The sequence below is a fragment of the Leopardus geoffroyi genome, chromosome B2, assembly GCF_018350155.1.
Source record: "Leopardus geoffroyi isolate Oge1 chromosome B2, O.geoffroyi_Oge1_pat1.0, whole genome shotgun sequence".
NCBI classification, from domain to species: domain Eukaryota; kingdom Metazoa; phylum Chordata; class Mammalia; order Carnivora; family Felidae; genus Leopardus; species Leopardus geoffroyi.
The window spans coordinates 13,402,233-13,415,814 of record NC_059332.1 but is presented as its reverse complement, the minus strand read 5'-3'; the positions used below and the strand labels follow the sequence as shown (position 1 = coordinate 13,415,814).

General features: G+C 44.7%; 1 protein-coding gene across 2 annotated transcripts in view; it reads right to left on the bottom strand.

Moving 5' to 3' along the window:
* DTNBP1 (dystrobrevin binding protein 1) overlaps positions 1 to 11,903 on the bottom strand; it is a 129,489-nt gene extending 117,586 nt beyond the window's left edge. The window contains exons 1-2 of one of the 2 annotated variants that reach the window (XM_045497337.1): positions 11,686 to 11,903; positions 1,186 to 1,239 (exon numbers count right to left, since the gene is read on the bottom strand). In XM_045497337.1, the coding sequence (XP_045353293.1) occupies positions 1,186 to 1,239; positions 11,686 to 11,741 (110 nt within the window). In that variant the 5' untranslated portion in view covers positions 11,742 to 11,903. The remainder of the gene's footprint in view (positions 1 to 1,185; positions 1,240 to 11,685) is intronic. The other variant, XM_045497336.1, reaches the window with a different exon arrangement.
* Between the last annotated feature and the right edge of the window lie 1,679 nt (positions 11,904 to 13,582).

Here is a 13,582-nt window from a genome sequence, read left to right as displayed (position 1 = left end):
CGACTAAAAATAAAAACAAAAACAAAAACCTATATGAGAATTTTGACATTATAATTATGATGTGAAATATTTTTAAATTACTAATGACAGTTTACCTAAACTTTTAGAGAAATGTACTGCTTTATTTCACAATTAAAATACTGTAGGGGCACCTGGGTGGCTCAGTCTGTTGAGCATCTGACTTCAGCTCAGGTCACGATCTCAGGGTTTGTGAGTTTGAGCCCCACATCAGGCTCCCTGCTGACAGCAGAGGCTGCTTCAGATCCTCTGTCCCCCTCTCTCTCTGCCCCTCCCCCACTCATGCTCACGCTCTCTCAAAAATAAACATTTAGGAAAAAAATAAAATAAAATAATATAAATAAAATAAAACAAAATGCAATAAAATAAAATAAAATACTGTAATGTACTATCATCCATCACTTTGCCCTACAGATTCTTCTTAGCACATAATACAATGAACACTTTAATAAAATGCTACATGATAAAATTTTTTTTTTTTAAAAGCTCATAATCTCAGGGCACCTGGGTGGCTCAGCCAGTTAAGTGTCTAACTTTGGCTCAGGTCACGATCTCCCAGTTCACAGGTTTAAGCCCCACGTAGGGCTCTGTGCTGACAGCTCAGGGCCTGGAGCCTGCTTCAGATTCTGGTCTCCCTCTCTCTCTGCCCACCCCCCTCACACTCTGTCTCTCAAAAATGAATAAGCATTAAAAAATAATTTAAAAAAATAAAAAGCTCATAATCACTAAGTTGAAAGTGAAATTTGGTCATGCTTCACTTATTTAAAAAAAATGAAGAAGTTGCGAAACACTGGTTTTCATACATGTCAAGTGACACAGCTAACGAGGCTCCCTTGCCAAGTATGGTTTCATTATTAATCTGCTTCTCGATAACGCAGGACTGTTACTTTGTGTTCAATATACAGAAATGATTAATTGTGATCAAACAATAAAATAACCACTGGTTGTCCTAGAATAATACAACTACATCTCACCACTTCCTCAACCATTTTACAATTTTATCAGAAAACTTTCCAGTGTTAACAAAATTTATAAATAATCAGATTGCAGTCAAATGTGCTCAACAAATGCAAAATTCATTAAAGTAACAATACTATTACAACTAGAGCCCCAATGTCGTCATATGAAATTTACATCACAGGAAATTAAATCTTAGCACAGGCTTACCTTGGTTTGCTTTTTACTTTAGCTTCTCTTGACTTGTCACTTAAAGTCTTCAGCCTATAATTCAACAAGTATAAAATATCACATCTTTACAGGTTAAGAGATTTCTTTTCAACCATAAATTTCACAGTTGTTATAATTTGAGGTCAGATCAGCTAATTATTTTTTGGCAAGAATGAAGCACCTCTACAGACAAGTACTTGAGTGTTTACTGTAAGGCACCCAAAACAGAGTATCTATAGCAAGCACCTTTATATTTGTTCTTGCCCCAATCCCTTTTTTAGAAACAATCCCGAAGTGTGATCAGACTAGAGAAATGTCACTTAGCTGGCATCATTAGAAAAAGCAGCAGTTCACACAGGTGAATTTGGTAGGTAACAAAGATTATCAAAGCAGCACATTTTATTAAGTAGATACTATAACCGGGCACTCAAAGCTCTTTAAGTACCAACATTTTGTGAAATTTTACACATTGATAAAAAGCTTCCTAAAGTATATTACAAACCTTTCTCATGAAAAAGGACTCGATACACTCTATTTAACATGTTCTGCTAACTCCAGGTCATTTTTATGAATACGATCGATTACGTTTTGTGGCGAAACAGCCATCTCCTCAGACGTTTCCGAGCAAGGAATGGCTCTTCGCTTGCCAACGTGAGACCAATCGACGGGGATCTGAGTTTGTTTGGGATCCTGTGTCTGTTTTTTCTAAATTTAAGCGCTCTATCTCCAACACTGGTCATTTGGTTATCTGTGATAACTTCCTGCTTCTGCTGGCTACTTAACTATTGCAGCCTCCTCCCTCCCTATCCGCTTTTTTACTTTTTAAAAAAATTTACTTACTTATATTGGGGGGGGGGAGGGGCAGAGAGAGAGAATCCCAAGCAGGCTCTGTGCTGTCAGCATGGAGACCAACGCAAGGCTGGAACTCACGAACCCGTGAGATCATGACCCCAGCTGATATCAAGACGCTTAACTGACTGAGCCACTCAGGCTCCCCACTATTTGTTTTAAATTACCGGGCTAGAAAACAGATAATGGGCCAGAAAATGCACAGAATAAATAGGTTCGCCTCTCTACATAATATGCAGACTTTGTACAATTTATTTTTGCCTCACTGGCCCGCTTTCACCTTCTTTTGGCTGTCGGCTCTGTACTATACGATAGAGATTGCCAAAAACGGACTACTAAATCATGAGCGACTCTCATATAAAATGCGATATTGCTGTAAATGTTCTTCTTAATGTGCATATTTCAACAAATACTCATTTCTAAATAGAGTGTGAAACACAGACCACAGTACCACCACTAGCCCCTAAAAAGTCTTTGGTAAAACTAGAAATAAGTGTGCCTTCCTCAACGGACTTTACTGCTCTCAGCCAGAAACTGCCCTAACGTACAAGCTGGCTCTCCTACGAATGCCCCAACCCTGTGTCCTGACACGTCCGAGTCCTGACACAGGACTAGAGCTTGGTCAATAATGCCCAGCTAAGTACCAGAAAGGGCCTTTATTTTTTTTAAACAAACTGGAATGCCAATTTCATACAAGAAATGTTTATATTACTCTGTTGCTTCTCAAAAAGTAAGATAACGAGGAGATGAACTTTCCACATTGTTAAAGAGACTCTGCAATCTCTTTAACTGAAAACTCACTTGTATATATCTCCCCAGATGAGTCTAGGGAGCTGTATGTAAAGTCTAAACTGTCCTACAGAAATAATATAAATTTCCAAGCTTACTTTGGCAACTGGTAAATCCGGTTTAGACTAAGATTAAGCAACACCTAGGGAAAGGTTTTCTGACAGTTACGCTCTATCCCCTCCACTCCAAAATTTGAGAAAGGCGCTTAGCTGTACATCCCAGGTAGAATTATCCTAGGATGGTGATACACAGCAGGACATTATGCTCACAAGGATTCTGGTATTATTTTTGGGGATTCAGGACAATTGCATACAGTTAGGTGGACAAGGATATTGCAAGGGAACCGTTAAGATCCTTTTTGGACCACTCTTATTATATGGTCCAGCAAATGTGGAGGTTGAGATTTCAAAATATTTATTTTTTTTAAATTTTTTAATGTTTATTTATTTGTGAGAGACAGACCATGAGTGGGGGGAGGTACAGAGAGAGGGAGACACAGAATCCAAAGCAGGCTCCAGGCCCTGAGCTGTCAGCACAGAGCCCAACATGGGTTCAAACCCACAAGCTGTAAGATCATGACCTGAGCTGAAGTGGGACGCTTAACCGACTGAGCCACCCAGGCACCCGTGCTCCTCCGCACGCCCCCAAAAAAACAAAAACAAAAAATTAGTTTAGAATAAGAGAGAAAGAATGAATGTTACAGGCAGCTGAAAACAAAATCGCTGGGTCAGTAAGGGCTTCTCCGTGTGGCTCCTTAACAACCATCTGCTTTAAAATTGGACCTTAACCAAACGTAATGTGTGGAACTTATTTGATCTGGAGTTGAACAAATCAACTATAAAAAGACATTTCTAAGAACCAGGAAATTTGATTATGGACTGGATAATTGATAATATCAAAGAATCAGTGTTAATTCAGTTAAGTATGACATTGGCACTGAATGTATGTAATGTCTGTATTTTTTTAATTTAATGTTTATTTATTTTTTAAGAGAGAGAAAGAGCATGAGCGTGGGAGGGGCAGAACCTAAAGGGGGAGAGGGAGACACAGAATCCAAAGCAGGACCCAGGCTCTAAGCTGTCAGTACAGAGCCCAATGCAGGGCTCGAAATCACTTACATGAGATCATGACCTGAGCCGAAGTCAGACACCCAACAGACTGAGTCACCCAGGCACCCCTGTACTTTTTTTTAGAGACGCAAACTGATGTAGGAGAGATGTAGCAGACAAATCTAAGATTTATTTTATAATTGTGGGAGAGGCAAAGCAAATGTGGCAATAGTTGACAACTGTTGAATCTGAATAATGGATTTATGGGGTTCACTGTGTTATTCCAGTTTTTTATATGTCTGAAATTTTATAAAAATATTTTTGTAATAAACAGTCTTTTAGATACTCATCTTTTCTCATCATGCTGTCTCCACATAAATCATGTGTGCCGAAATTTAGAACAGAAACTGATGGAGAACACAAAGTAGCTCTAAGGAGATGAAAACAGTGAAGAAAGTTGAGGAGAGGAACACATAAAGGGTTACAATGACTATTATTCTTACTTTAAGTTGAGAAAAAATAAGGTCAGGTGAGTTTGTGTGTGTATATGTATACATGTGTGTGTGTGTATATAGATATATATAGATATAAACATATCTATATATATCTATACACATATGTTTAAGGTCAGGTATATTTAACAAGTGACAAAAAAAGCAAAACATTCCTTTCTGAAATACATCCTCAAAGCCCAGAATTCAACTAAAGCTAGCTTACTGTTTTTATTGTGCAATGATTCTCCTTAAAGCTTCCCACGGTGATTCTGTGCTGGGAACAACCCACTAATAAAAGCTATTTAATGTCCCACAATGTTATGACACACTAAGAAGGAAATACTGAGCCAGGTGTAATACCCCGGTCTCCTCATATATAAAACGGTAGTATTATATTGACCACAATAATTTGCCACAGGAATTAAATAAAATTCCAAATATGACTTTGGCAGCATTCTGTAAACAGAGCGAACTCAAATGAAAAGTATAATAAAAATGATCTCCACCAACAAAGGTAAGAAACTAAGTACGTTATTGGGTCAAGGTGAAATAAAGTAGAGATTCCTATAAAAGGCTTCCCCACCATTCCCAATCTTCTTCCTAATCCCACACAATCCCCAGTTAGACATTAGTGCTGCTATGTGACTATTATCAATTTAGACCTGATAGTTGTCTTCTACCAAAAGCAACTAATTATACACACTTTTGAGTTCAAAGCACCAAACCTCAAATTTACCCTAACACTTTGTTAATTTATTTATTTATTTTATTTTATTTTATTTTTAACGTTTATTTATTATTGAGACAGAGAGAGACAGAGCATGAACGGGAGAGGGTCAGAGAGAGAGGGAGACACAGAATCTGAAACAGGCTCCAGGCTCTGAGCGGTCAGCACAGAGCCCGACGCGGGGCTCGAACTCACGGACCGCGAGATCATGACCTGAGCCGAAGTCGGACGCTTAACCGACTGAGCCACCCAGGCGCCCCTGTTAATTTATTTTTAGATTGTCCTAAAGACTTCACTTGATTTGCGACCAGCACGCTTATTTTTTTTTAAGTTTGGCAGAAAAATATTAAAAATGGGGGCCTCTTATTAAGAAATGGAGGTGATTAGCAAAACGGCCCCCAAGACAGGTTTAAAAAGGAGATAAACAGGGGCGCCTGGGTGGCGCAGTCGGTTAAGCATCCGACTTCAGCCAGGTCACGATCTCGCGGTCCGTGAGTTCGAGCCCCGCGTCGGGCTCTGGGCTGATGGCTCAGAGCCTGGAGCCTGTTTCCGATTCTGTGTCTCCCTCTCTCTCTGCCCCTCCCCCGTTCATGCTCTGTCTCTCTCTGTCTCAAAAATAAATAAAACGTTGAAAAAAAAAATTAAAAAAATTAAAAAAATAAAAAAAAATAAAAAGGAGATAAACAGAGTGATATAGGGAGCACTACGATGAAGGATGAGCAGAAAATGTGCTTTCTCCAGCTAACTCAGCCTCCCGGGGTGACCTTAACGGCATTCCATTTATTTGCACTTCAATTTCCTACTTGGCTCACCTCATCAGCTGTCGTGATTGTTGTAAAACACCACAAAAACATATTAATGAGCACATTTTTATCATTAAGGTACAATTCCTTTAACATTCATGTCTCCATCATTCTGACTTTAAATTCTGCTTGCAAATCCAAATCCAGTCTATTTTCCCGTTAACGTTTATCATACTTTTTTCTCTCGAAAGAAAGAAAGAAAGAAAGAAAGAAAGAAAGAAAGAAAGAAAGAAAGAAAGAAAGAACAAGATCACGGAAACACAGCATGGATCACACTTAAAAGTACACGTGACCCCTAAGCTCTGAAGCCTGACAGAGTCACACAAAAGCTGCACAAACCCAGGAAAGGGAGAGGGATTTAGACTATCTCTTCCCTAATTAACCCCAAATCCACCGTGTCAGTTCCGACCGGCCTCCTCAGGGTTTCTTAAACTTCCAATTGCTTCTTGGATGTCAGGCTGCACCTTACATCTCAACAAATTCACAACAAATTCATGGTCAACTGCTTCTCAGAACTATTCTACAATCCTTTTTGTTTGTAAATGACATCATTCACCTAAGACCCTTCAAAGCTACCACCCTCCATATTCCTCCACCCTTTTCACTTCCTCTATGTCCCAGTTTACACATCCACCCGGGGCCTGTCACGGGGCCTGTCACGTCCACCCGGGGCCTGTCACGTCCACCCGGGGCCTGTCACATCCACCCGGGGCCTGTCACGTCCATTGGGGCCTGTCACATCCCCTTGCTTGTTAAATTCCTACCAGCATGGACTTATCCTCTCTCCCCCGGCCCACAGCTACAGCCTCCCAAGTAATCTCCCCGCTCCACATCTCCAGCCCTCTCCCATCGCACCGCCTCTCAAATTTCTTCCAGAAATACGGGCAGACTCCTACTACCTCCTCCCAAAAACCTTCAAATGGCTCGGTCGGTGTAAAAAATATGCAAGGGCCACCCTGTACAACGTAGCAACCGACTCATCCCCGAGCCCCTTCGCCTGCTTTACTGTTCAAGACCTCTTAGGACCTTCTAAGTATTCTGCCTCCCGTTAGAGGCAGAATAGAATGAGCCCAGGGACATTATTTGCTGCCTGCCATGTTCTGTTGCTACCTCCCTGGCTTCCAGAATGGCGCCGGTCACAGAGTTAAGTGCTCAGTGAGGATTTGATAAATGAGTGAATTGAGCAGAGCACTTGAAGAGCCTCGGTTAGTCACTAACCTTCCCTCCCGGCTTCCTCTCCCACAACTGCTTCCGTCTTGGAAATGCCTCACCGTAAGCCAGTACAATCCTTCCTCATTCTTCAAGGCCCAGTCGAGGCGCCACTTTCTCTTTGAAGCCTTCTGTAAATGCATCTGAATTAATGACTCTTTTCCTCTGGGCTCACGCATGTATCACTTGTATCTTTTTCTTTTCTTTTTTTTTTTTTTAAGATTTTATTTTTAAGTGAGCTCTACACCCAATGCAGGACTCGAAGCTGCAACCCCGAGATCGAGTGCTGCACCCTCCACCGCCAGCCAGGCGCCCCAGATGTGCATCTTTAATGCTCAGTTCCTTCTGCTCCCACGACACCGCCCCAGTCTACAGCATCCAGAGCGCAGAGACTGTTTCAGTCGCTTTTGTGGCCCCAGGATCTAGCCCGATACAGACACTAATTAGTAAAGAAAGTTGAGCGTGTAGCCTCTTAAATCTTTTTTTTTTAATGAAATGAAAAAAGCTGCCATGACAAAAGGACACTTTTTGAGCGCATCACCTACTGTCCGACACTTAGTAGGAACTCACTAGTTATTAAATCAGGTTGAATATTGAGATTTTTTTTATCCTGCTTATTTAAAAGGTGAGTAGTCCTGGGAGAGTCAAAATTTTAGGCAAAATCTCACCATTTTACGACACTGAGTCAGATTATTAGATCCTCTCCTTTGAGCAGGTTTTGATACCACAGGAGGGAAGCAGAGAAATAAGGCTGCGGGGCAGTGGGGGCCTCTGAGGGGGGAAACAGTACAAGGTTTCTATCCCTACTCACAAGAACCCAGAGCAACACAAACCGGAAACGCCAGGCGGTGACAGGTGGCTGTAAACCATCAGTATATCTGATCTTCAGTACCTGGAGGGTTCTGTGCACCTGATTACTTCAGTCCTGAGGCTTCTAGTCCTAACAGCTCAAAAGGTAAAACTCAAAGACCAGAGTGGATCTGAAGTGTGTGTTCCATGTATCATCCAAAAGTTTCCCTCAGAGCTCAAGCCAATCCTTAAAACGTGGATGTTCTGGGGCGCCTGGGTGGCGCAGTCGGTTAAGCGTCCAACTTCAGCCAGGTCACGATCTCGCGGTCCGTGGGTTCAAGCCCCGCGTCGGGCTCTGGGCCGATGGCTCAGAGCCTGAAGCCTGTTTCCGATTCTGTGTTTCCCTCTCTCTCTGCTCCTCCCCCGTTCATGCTCTGTCTCTCTCTGTCCCAAAAATAAATAAACGTTGAAAAAAAACAAAAAAAACACGTGGATGTTCTATGTGAACTCTCCAAAAGGCTCTAAGAGCTCTAAGTGAAATCAAATTAAGACTCACTTAGGTGAGGGGAAGAGGGTGAGGCCCAGAACCAATTCCCTCACTCCCGAGGCCCTTGGGGTCAGCCGGCCATCTGCTTAAGCCAGAATGAACATGATATAATTTCCAAGTTTATCTCAATTTTGATATAACTGTAACTTACAAAAATTTATAAAAAAAGGCCCCAAGTCCACAGACAACCCAGTGGCCCCAGCAGGCCATCAGCATCTCTGGCCACTATGCCTTCATTAGAAAAAGTTGCATTTTTCTAAGTGTGGATGGCAGGTAGAAATTCACTGTGTTCCTCAGGTGTGCTTTATCACTAATGGGACATTCCCTGGTGAGACTGATAAAGATAATCCTATTTCACTTCCAAAAAAAAAAAGTTAATTTGCCTACATTTAAGGTCTAGTTTCATGAATTCTCACAAGGTGAAAATGAACAGAAAAGCCCTGAGAGGGTACCACTCTGGGTGACCGTAAGGAGCAACACTGGAAACACTGAAGGAACTAGAAACAGACCGGCCTTCCTTCTGATTCCCTCGGGCAACCCAACACGGGAAATTTCCAATCATTTTAGAAGCCAGCTGCTTTAGGGGCGCCTGGGTGGCGCAGTCGGTTAAGCGTCCGACTTCAGCCAGGTCACGATCTCGCGGTCCGTGAGTTCGAGCCCCGCGTCAGGCTCTGGGCTGATGGCTCAGAGCCTGGAGCCTGTTTCCGATTCTGTGACTCCCTCTCTGTCTGCCCCTCCCCTGTTCATGCTCTCTCTCTGTCCCAAAAATAAATTAAAAAAAAACGTTGAAAAAAAAAAAAAAGAAGCCAGCTGCTTTGGTTTCTACAGGCATTAACGCCAAGTGTTCTAAAGGTGTGCCGGGCACAATTTGATCTTTTGGGGGAGGTGAGAGCCATGCCCCTTTCACCTCTGGATCCCTCAGTGCCTTCGTGAAATATACACGTGGGCTGTGTTTAATTTCATCTCTCCTCATCAAGGTAAAATATTCAATGACGTCAAATAGGCTGATCTCAAGCTGAATATAGAGGAGTTTACTAAGATGAATTAAGAGGAGTCTTTCTTGGCAAGGGTCGCATAGGAAATTTGTGAACCTGACAAAAATGAACATCAGAGTTCCGAGCTGACAGTCAGCTGGAAAACAGACATCACCTGGAGAGGAGTTATTTCCCTGCCAGGTGGCAGGCTAAATGGCACACACTGATCGTCTAGAGGTTTGTCAGCTGAGAGGAACCTGCACAGAAGTCGACCAGGTGCCTAGATGGAATGAAAGCTCTCTCAGGGTGTCTAAATCCCAAAGTGGCCCCAGACTATCACGTTGTCAAGTAGTAAAGTCAGTTTCCAAGGGGTTCTAACCAGATCCCCCCAACCCTCTTCCTAACCTAAACTCTAAACTCAGGTTATCCAGATCTCCCAGGATGGTTTGGATCCAGAGTCCAGATTTCTAGGTTTAACCTCTTTAAAAAAAAATTTTTTTTAACATTTAATTATTTGGGGGGGGGGGGGGGAGCAGGAGAGGGCCAGAAAGAAGACAGAGGATCCGAAGCAGGCTCTGCAAAGTGAGCACAGAGCCTGACCCAGGGCTTGAAACCTCAAACCATGAGATCGTGACCTGAGCCGAGGTCAAAAGTCCGACACTTAACCAACTGAGTCACCCAGGTGCCCCTGTAAGTTTAACCTTCTTAAGCAACGGTCATGAGTATGAATGGGTTCTGAGGCATCCGTACAACCTAGACAGTTACAGTAACTGCCAGAAGACGGACGGTTATGTCATCAAAGAATGTGGAAGTAATGATAACAGGGGCATACCAGATGGGTTTATCTATGACCATTCTCATGCTACAGGCAGACTATTCCAGTATCCTACCGAAATTCTTCAATAATTTGCACTCAGAAATTACTCTTTCAATTTAAATGAGAAAAAAAAGCATGCATTGCAAGCATGCAAATACACCATAAACGAATGACTCCCATAGCATCTATGATATTCTTAAGAACTCCAAACCATAACTATCAAAAATGATTTACCTGTGGTCAGTGCTCAAGTATATACCAGTTTGTTACCACTCAGCACCCAAAAGGCAAACAATGTAAACATTTTTGTCCCATTAGATAAAATCTTAGCCAGCATCTTGCTCATTGGAAACTTAAAACCAGATGATTGAGATGTCCTCATTCAGAAAATTCTCCAAAGGATCTGTAAGCTAAAGGTAACAGATTCTTTATAAAGTAATGCCTTTCCTAAAGAAAAAATCAAAATGAATTAGGCCCTAACTAGTAACCACAAATGCCATAGGGCTTACTGTTCCACAGGCCGCGTTTTACACGTTAATTCATTAATCTGCCCAACCCTGTAAGTACCATCTTTATCGCCACTGTACAGCTGTGGAAACCGAGGCATGAGAACTCAAGGAACTTGCAAAAATACAGTGGCTTAGTGGGAGAGAGGAGATCCCTACCAGTCTGGCTCTAAAGTCTACGCCTGTGGTTCCGGGACTTCACTGCACACTGCAATCACCCGGAGGATCTTCAAAACCCCATCTCCTGCCTGATTAAACCGGTATGGGAGGCAACCTGGGATCAAGATTGCTAAAGGTTCCCAGGTGAGTCTAAGCAAAGTTTGGGAACCGCTTGGTCTGCGCTTTTAACCACTAGCTGTATTAACAGTGTCGCTGTAGTGCTGCTGCTTCTCTTGCCCAAGAGTTTCTTCACCAAGGCGCCGAACTCGGGGCAAAAGCAGCGAGAGAAAACAAAAGGAAAAGAGGCGGCAGGCGAGGCCTGGGGGGTTCCGCGAGCGGGCCGCTCGAGAAAGCAGAGACTGGGAGTCCGCGACCTTCGCCCTGAGAAGGGGGCGGAGGGCCCAGCTCCCCGCGCGGCCGCAGAAGCCCGAGGCCCGAGTCGGCAGGTGCGTCGCAGGCACCGGAGACCGAGGGGACGCGGGCCCAGTCCCACGGGCGGCGGAAGCGGGGGGCGCGCCGCCCGCCACGTGACTCCCCTCCCGCGGCCGCCCAAACGCCGGGACGGGGCCCGGTCGTCCTCCGCGCGCTCCGCGGAGCCGGCTTGCTGGGACCTAAGTTACTTAACGCCGCCGAACCGACGCCGGAAAGTTCTTGACTCTGCTCGACGGGGCGGGGACGGGAAGTGCGGGATGGGAACCGAGCGCACTGGGTGCGCGGAGGGGAAGGAGGCGGCGTCCGGCGCCCCGGCCCGGCCCCCGGCTCCTTTTCGTCTCCCGCCGTATACCCACCCGGAGGTGAAATCCTGCTGCACGCTCAGCAGCCGCTCGCGCAGTGTCTCCAGCATCGCCGCCGCCGTGTCTCCCTCCCTCAGGCTTCAGGCCGCCGCCTCTGCTGCCACCCAGGGTCCGCTCGGCCGTCCCCACACCTGTCACCCGCGCGCCCCGCACACTCGCGCCCGGCCCCGCCCCCGACTCGGTCGGCGCCCGGCGCCGCAGCCCCTTCCGCGTTCCCGCCCCCCTCTCGCGCGCTCCCGCCCTGCCCCCGCCGCGCCCAGGCCCGCGCAGCCGCAGTGGGCCGCGCCGGCCTCGGGCTGCGGAAAGGGGGCGGGCCTTCCCTCGCAGCTGAGCAAAAGATGCCTTTTTGCAGCCCGAGCCGGGCCCTCTCGTTTTTCTCTGAAACACAAGTGGCATCATGAAAGAATGTTTTCAGTTGAGGGCATCTTTGAGAGCAGCGTTGGTTTTTACGACTTGGAAGAGAATTGGATAAATTTCTTGCACAGAGTGCACATCCCTGAAGCAAACCTTCACCGCCTGGGTCCGGGAACTGACCCCAGGGACTTTGTCCTTGGATGAGAGAATTAACCATTCTAAGCCTTGGTTTCTTCATTCATAAAATGGGAAGGATAATCAACTGTTTCCACATCACCACTTTTCCACTTCAACCTCCATGAGGCTTTTGTGCCCTTCACACCAAAGGCGGTCGCCTTTGTCAGGTCACTGGTGAGGTCCATGTTGTCAATGCCATTTATCACGAATCTGCCCTGATTTTTTTTTCTCGACCTTTCAATGACCCTCAAAGCAATACCTTACACCATTTTTAAGACACATTCTTCTCTTGCCTTCAGGGACATCATACTTCTATTCTCCCTTCCTGTCCAGTCTTATTTCAACAGTTGCTCCTAAGTCTCCATCACCAGCCTCCTGCTCTTCTCCATGTGCACTCTACCATGCTGGAAATTCTATCAAGGCAGTGATGGACGCCCAATTCTCTATCTTCAGCCCTGTCCCCCCTCCTGCTCCTTCAATTCATACCAGTTGCTTACTTAACATGTATCGGATAGGCATTTCAAACCCAACGTACCCCAAATTGAAAATGTGATTGCATATTCACGTCCTAACTTGCTCGTCCTCCAGTCTTTCCCATTTCAGTAAATGGCACCACCAAATTACTCAAATTAAGCCACCTGAAATCAACCATTTCCTCACTTCCTCATCCCCCATATTAACTCATCAGGTCCAATCCAATCCACTCTATTTTCTTATATATAATTTTTTTTATTTATTATTTTTTAGAGAGAGAGAGAGAGAGAGAGAATCCCAAGCAAGCTCTGTACTGTCAGCGCAGAGCCCGATGCAGGGCTTGAACTCACGAACTGTGAGATTATGCCTTGAGCTGAAACCACGAATTGGATGCCCAACCAACTGAGTCACCCAGGTGTCCCCACTCTATTTCTAAAATATTCCTGGGGCGCCTGGGTGGCTCAGTCGGTTAAGTGGCCGACTTCGGCTCAGGTCATGATCTCGCGGTCCGTGAGTTCGAGCCCCGCGTCAGGCTCTGTGCTGACAGCTCAGAGCCTGGAGCCTGTTTCAGATTCTGTGTCTCCCTCTCTCTGACCCTCCCCTGTTCATGCTCTGTCTCTCCCTGTCTCAAAAATAAATAAAATGTTTTAAAAAATTTAAAAAAATAAAATAAAATATTCCTGGAACCTGCTCCCCTTTCTCCATCTTCACTATAGTCACCCTAGTCCAAGGCACCGTCAACTTTTACTAGGAACACTGACAGGTCCCCTGATGCTACTCTTTTGCCATCTACACCCTTGTAATCCATCCTTGACATGACAGCCAAAGAGGATTATCTAAAAGAGCAATCAGATCAGGTTGCTCTCCTGCTTTAAAGCCTCCAGTT